General features: G+C 35.5%; 1 protein-coding gene across 1 annotated transcript; it reads left to right on the top strand.

The window, feature by feature from the left end:
* The first annotated feature begins 3,979 nt into the window (after positions 1-3,979).
* Positions 3,980-6,421, top strand: LOC143602256 (uncharacterized protein At5g41620-like). The gene is made up of 2 exons (XM_077079434.1): positions 3,980-4,120; positions 5,065-6,421. Exons 1-2 carry the CDS (start codon positions 4,031-4,033, stop codon positions 6,412-6,414), a joined length of 1,440 nt encoding a protein of 479 aa, XP_076935549.1. The 5' UTR covers positions 3,980-4,030; the 3' UTR covers positions 6,415-6,421.
* Positions 6,422-6,998: the final 577 nt, after the last annotated feature.

The following is a 6,998-nucleotide window of genomic DNA, read 5'->3' on the forward strand; positions in this document are numbered from 1 at the left end:
AGTTTTCACAACTCAAGTGGGTTTTTATTTTAACCTAACCCATATATTACATTGTTGAATGGATGATTTAAGGTCGAAAGTAATTACTACTCAATGAATTATATGTAAAGTCTACGCATGGTATAAGTATTGTTCATAGATTTGGCCAAAGAGCGGCACTAGAGGAGGAATGATGATTTGGACGGGAGACTGCAAGGTCTCAAGTTCGAATTCGATCCCAAACGGGTTTTATCGCAGTGGTCTTCTGGCGGTGACTTTCCTCGGAACTGGACATTGCGAGCTTGGGCTACCCAATGCTGTCTGCGATTCCATGGGCATATAGGGTTTCCTTTTGCCATTGAGTTACCCCAGATAACAGGGCTTTATTCGTTAGCCATTACAAAAAATTGTTCATAGGTTTGAAGTGGCAGCCTCTTAAAAGCCCCAAATCTAATGAGGCATTTCTTACTGTTGGTTTATTTGCATTATGTTTATTTGCTTTGATTGAATTAGTCGTTTACATAGTTATTTAATTTATTTTTGCATCTGACTAGCTCGAACTGTTCCAACATGAATCATTTTTCGCCCTCATCGACGAAAAACCGGATGTTTACATTGAAATCTATAAATACTAATTATAGGAGATAAAAGAGAGACCAAATAATCAAATAAACCTATAAGACTTTAGAGACTTCAAATTCTTTTGGATAATCTTGATTGATTTTCAACTAATTTTATATATCTTCAACCTCTTTTCTTTTGTTTTGGTCCGGATTATTGTCTACAAGTCTGGTGTTTGATTGGCTTACAGTCTTTTGCTTGCTTGTAAAATAATTTCGAAGTCGCATGTTTTACTTTCTTGAGTTTGTAGAATAATTTATTAGCATATAGAGATAATGCACACAAACCAACCTTAGATTAAGGTAAAAAGTAATAAAAATAGTGATTAATTATACCAACCAAATTCCCTTTTATGTATGCAACAACATGTGTACACTCAGGCCCACACACATCCATACTTTAAAATCAAAACTGGTCCTACAAATATGATTCCATCACATTCCAGCGCATGTTGGAAGAACAAGAAAGAAAGAACACATAATATATATATATATATATTAATAGATAGAATAACCAACCCTCTACAGGTCGGTTCGGGTCAGTTTTAGGCTAAAATCAAAACAAAAACCAAAGTTTCGGTTATTGATTTTACGAAAATCGTTCGGTTTTAGTTTTTCCAGTTTCACTTTTTCTATTTTTTGGTTTGGGTTCATTTTGATTTCTACTTTTTTAGTTTTATCATTTAGGCTTGAAAATATTAAAATTAAAAAATAATTAACTGAGACCTAACTTTTTTTTGGTTATTTAATTTTTAGTATATTATCATACATATAGTTGAAATTTTTTAAGTTAAACTATATACTAACTTATAACAAATTATTTAAAATTCAAAGTAAAAGTGAAACTTTTATAAGTTTGGTCGAGCTTTCTTGGTTTTAGTTACATGCAAAGCAAACGCTAAACTGAAAATTCGGTTTATAAAACATAAAATAGACCGTCAATTTTTGTTTCAGTTCATTATTTAGGTTTCAATTCAACTATTTTGGTTTGGTTTTTTTGATATTATGCACACCAATTATAAGACCCCCTCACAAGATTCAAAATAAAATTCAAAAACAAAAAGGCAAATGGAAGTCTAGAGAGAGAAAAGTTGGTGGTGGGTAGAGAGAGAAAGCTAAAAAAAAAAGTCAAATGAAAAAGCATTTAGCAGCCAGACAATTCACACCTCTTCAAGTTACCCTACTTTGTGTTTCACACTTTGTTTGCCTCTTGGTGCTTCACCAGTACAACCTGCCTCTTGCTAAAAATGCACCACGGTGGTGGGAGCAGGCGGAACCACCGGCAACTGCAGCTCAACCACCACCGGCATCATCTTCTAGAGGATAACCCTGCTGATCCTTCTCCTTATGACCTGGTAAAATAACACTGCTATTAGTATTACTTCAAGAATATTAATCTAAATATTGTGATTCTAGCTATTTAGCGTCCTTAGTTTTTTCAAATTTTATTATTATTATTATAATTATTATTATTATTATTATTATTGATCCATAGCCGAACAAGGCTTTGTTCACATTCTTCTGTTAAGCTTTTATCGGACAAACAAACGATTTGCGAAAACCGAACAAAATATATTGTCAATGTTAGCTTATTAAAGAAATGAACTATTTCTCGAACAGTTCACGAACACAAACAATGTTTTATTTCATTTGATTAAATGAGAATGCGGGGCCGACTCCGAGAAAGCAAATTTTGGGCCGAAGGCGAAAAATTTTTTTGGGCCTTAAGTAAACGGAGTATTTTGTTGGGTTTAAACAATTTAATTTTGATATGGGCTTACTTAGTTGTAATTTATGTTGTGTGAAAAACTTTTGTATAAAAATAGGATTAAACAAGTCTGAAATGAGACCAGAACGCATAACCTTTTGGTTGGTGGTAATACCCCTTTGCTACTAGACCAGGCTAGTGGTTATTAGATTGAGTTTAATTAATACTAAATATACATATTGTTTTAATAAAAATACATATAATTTTAGAAAAAAAATTCAGGCTTAGCGGGGTGTCGGGCCTGTGGCCGTCGACCACCCAGCCCCCCTTTAGGGCCGACCCTTCAAGAATGGTCAGTGTTAACGATTCGGCCTGGTTACTAAGTCTATGTTGGTGCTTTCTTAACATTCATATTCATATATAATTTACATATAAATTAATCACATAATACTATTTTCGTTTTATAGTTAATAGTTTTGTATAATTTTATATAATAGGAGTAGAAAAGTAATTAAAAAATTAATTTAAAAGCCTTTATTGACCAAACATAAACAAACAAACATTGAAGAACATAAATGGGCGTAAACTAACACCTTATCGAACGTTCATGAACACAATTAAACGAACATGGCATCTGTTCGTGTTCATTCATTTAGTTAATCGGATGAAATTCCTTGTTCTTGAAATGAACGGACATAAATTAGAAACTTTTCGCTAAGCGGTTCGCTGAACGTTTGGTTCATTTGCAGCCATCGATGCAAGTGTCTTTTGCTTATTTGAGATTGTTATTTGAATTGCTTTCGGTAAACATTACAATTTTTAATTTTGCCATTTAGGACATCAATTTAAGTTGAAGCATTTATGATGGTTTAACATGTGATGTGCAACATGTTTGTATAAATTTCTATTTTCGTAGAGTAAATTGCACTTTTCATCCTGATTTGATCAAATTTCAGGCGTTGTTCTTAACTTATGTATTTACAAAGAACGTCCTTTATGCTTTAACTTCTAAACAGACGTTGTCCTTTTGATCTAATCCCGTTAATTTTTGTTGGTTGAGTTTAAATACGTGTGAAACATGTGAGGGCAATAGGAGCCTTTTCTCACCCTTTTCATCACACGTGATTAAACCCCATACTATGCTCGAAAGGCAAGGGCAATAGGGATTATACGAGTAAAAAGGGTGAGAAAAGGACAATATTGCCCTCACGTGTTTCACACGTGTTTAAACATAATAAGGACATTAAAACATAAAGATATGCGGGAAACCTAAGTTTAAGTTTCAAAACATAGTTAAAGGACAACGCCTAAAATTTGATCAAAACATAAAGCACGAAAAGAGACTGAAATCAAACCAAAACCTACATATACATAACCAAGGAATAATTTACCAAACATGGTTTTCTTAAAAAACAGATTTTGAGTCTGCTGCACAGGATATATCAACCGCGACAAAAGCTGTGCGGCATATGACCAAACCTGTCCAAAATTGCATTCCATGTTGTCTAGTGGAACTTAGCAAGAAAGTTAGACCTTAGTACATAATAAAGTTGTAAACTTTAATTTAGTTTATGGTTTCTTGATTATTTTTTCATCAAGGTTATTTATAAAACCTTGAAATTTGGCTTTTGTGCATCATTCATAAGGGAAATGATGTAAATCTGGTTTATAATTAATGTAGGGGAGTGCTGGTAGTTTGAGAAGACATGTTGCAGCATCACTGATGCAAATCCAACATCACCGGGCGATTCAAAGGACCCATAACGCTGCACGAGCAGTCTCGCCTGAAACTTATGGTAGTAGTTCCATGGAGGTACAAAATCACCTTTAATCTTGTTACATTTGTTTCTAAACTGGAAATCTGTTGACTCCTTTGGTCATTATAAGAATCCATTACTGCACATGACCCATATTTTTATTTGTGTCAATAAAATCAACGCTAACCCGTACACATTCAAAATCATGTAACCTGAACACAACCCGTTTAACTCACTTTATTTAAATGTGTCAAACGGTTAACGGATAATAATTAAGTTGTAAATGTGTTAATCGGCTTAGTGGGTTGTAAAATATCGGGTCGAATGGGTCATAAAAGGGCTAGAGGTCTGGCCTTTTTAACTAAAAAGGTGAGTGGGCCAACTTGTATAACCCGTTAAACAGGTTAATTAAAAGGTCAACCTGAACTCGACCCATTAAATTATACAGGCCAACCAAGCACGACCCTTTTAATTAAAGCATGTCACGACCCACACTGCCACACAACCTGTTTTCTAAGAGGGCTAGATATGCCAACCCAAAACTTAACTATTTTCATGTAGAGCTCTATGAGGGGGTGCGGGGAGGTTGACCTCCCCGGCCTGAGCACCCCGATAGGCCCAAATTTTATTTTTTTTAAAGAAAAAACTTTTATATAATTTTTTTGCAAAAAAAATATGTTCTTAATGTTTAAACCCAATTAACCATTCATTTGAGCCCATTTTAATAAAAAAAAAATTACACAACCCAAATCATAACCAATAAGCCAATTTAAAATTTTAATTGTTTAAAACTTCAAATCCAATAAAAAAAAACTCTTTTTGCTGAAGGCCCAAGTTTCTTCTCGCATTCGGCCCAAAAATTTTTAACGATTCTCAGAGACGGCCCTGTTTTCGTGTTTGCCATCCCGCTGCAGAATCTGTTTAATGGAAAACAATAACTGATATGTTGACCTTTTATTTTGGTTTGATTTGTTGACTCTTTTTTTTTTGTTTTTGATAGGTAGCACCTTATAACCCTGCTGTTACACCTACAAGTTCTATAGAGTTTAGGTTAGGAAATGGTGAAACAAGTTATAGTCTCAAAACATCTACTGAGCTACTCAAAGTTTTGAACCGAATTTGGAGCCTCGAAGAACAACACGCGGCCAATATAACCCTGGTCAAGGCTTTAAAACGCGAACTAGACGTGGCCCGGTCAAAGATCAAAGAACTGGCCCGTGACCGCCAATCAGACCGCCACGAGTTAGAACAGTTGATGAAACAAATAACTGAAGACAAACAAGGTCATGCTAGTGCCAACATTCAATCCGTGAGAGACGAGCTTGAAGGCGAGAGGAAATTAAGAAAACGGTCAGAGACACTTCACCGAAAGCTGGCTCGAGAGCTTTATGAGACGAAAGCGTCCCTCGCAAATGTTGTAAAAGACTTGGAAAAAGAGAAGAAATCAAGAGTACTTTTGGAAGATTTATGTGATGAGTTTGCATGGGGCATTAAAAACTATGAACAAGAGTTGCATGCTTTGAAACATATAAATCTTGATAGAGGTAAAGGTTCAAACAATAGATCAACCCGAGACGGCATGATTCTCCATATATCCGAATCTTGGCTCGATCAGCGAATGCAAATGAAGCAAGAAAGAACCCTTACAAAGAAATCTATAGTGGAGCAACTAAGCTTCGAAATCGAAGCTTTTTTAGAAGCGAAACGAAAGGATATGCAAAAAGTTGGGTCAGTGGTGGGACCCACGGCTCGAAGACGACATTCTCTTGAGTCCATCCCTACGAATTTGGTTGCTAGTGCTCCTCCTGGTGACGAAGAATATGATGACGATAATAATGATAATGATAATGATGGCGCTCGTTCAGCTGATGGTGGTGATTCACCTTGTTTCGAGCTAAATAAACCTGTTGTCCATGGCAAGGGCGATATCGTCAATTCATCAACAAAGCCGGACCAGGGTAAGAAAAAGCATGCATGTGATTCCTCTAGTTTGCAAATGAAGTTTGAAGAAAAAGTGGCTCAGGCAATATTAGGTGAAGAACAAGGGAAAACGGACGAAAACTGCACAAAAATAACAGGAGACGAGGTCGGTTTAAACGCAAATTACTTAGATAGTTTAATAAAAAACAATTATTTGCTAGTGAAAAATGATTGTGATGATACGAATATTAAACCCGTGTGGAAAACTCATCCAAATCCTGTTCGAGGATGGAGCACAATGCTACCGGCTCAAGATATTGAATCATCATCAAAAGTTGAGACTGAGTCAAAGGAGCATATGACATTGAAGTCAAAGCTACTTGAAGCAAGATCACGGGGTCGTAGATTGGGTTCTCGCGCAAAAAAGTAACAAGATCTTGTTCTTAACTTTGCATTTTATTTGTTTCTATAGATGCTATGGATTTTTCGTGTATCACTTTAGACAGGCTTTTAAAATACAAAATATGCATACAGATCATAAGTTAAAGTTTAGCATTTGTGAAAACATAAGAAACTTGTTGGATTAGCTTCAGTTATTGCTAGTCATGTTCTTTCATGCATATCAATCATAGGGTTTGCCTGAAATTTGCAATTTAGTAAGATTTTTTTAACATAGGAGCAAATGGGACATATTAACCACTTTTACTTTTAATTGGTTACTAGGTTGCATACTTGCATTTTATCTTAAACGGGTCAAATAGAAAACTCGGCTAAAAACAGATAGAAGATGTTTGTGGGTCAGCCCGACCCGTCAAAGTAAAAGATACATATTGTTATTGGCATGAAAGAAATGGGTTGTCCGAACTTTATGAACTGAAAGTCGCTTACTTGATGTTGTGTTGGCCAGTGTGAAGCTTGGGCTTAGTCACCGTGGTGACCGAAGTCACGGACCCAATACCTAAGGGTGCCTGTGCTCAGTACCTATAAAAATTTTCCTACAAAATCGTGAAATTT

This window comes from Bidens hawaiensis, unplaced genomic scaffold, assembly GCF_021521415.1.
Source record: "Bidens hawaiensis isolate Kalapana, Puna unplaced genomic scaffold, B.hawaiensis_p1.1 tig00058224_1, whole genome shotgun sequence".
Lineage (NCBI taxonomy): Eukaryota > Viridiplantae > Streptophyta > Magnoliopsida > Asterales > Asteraceae > Bidens > Bidens hawaiensis.

What these genes read in the sequence shown, in the direction of transcription:
- LOC143602256 (XM_077079434.1), top strand. Translation starts at nt 4,031, where the DNA reads ATGCAAATCCAACATCACCGGGCGATTCAAAGGACCCATAACGCTGCA. An exon ending in ATGGTAGTAGTTCCATGGAG is followed by an intron (nt 4,121 to 5,064) that starts GTACAAAATCAC and finishes TGTTTTTGATAG; the next exon opens with GTAGCACCTTATAACCCTGC.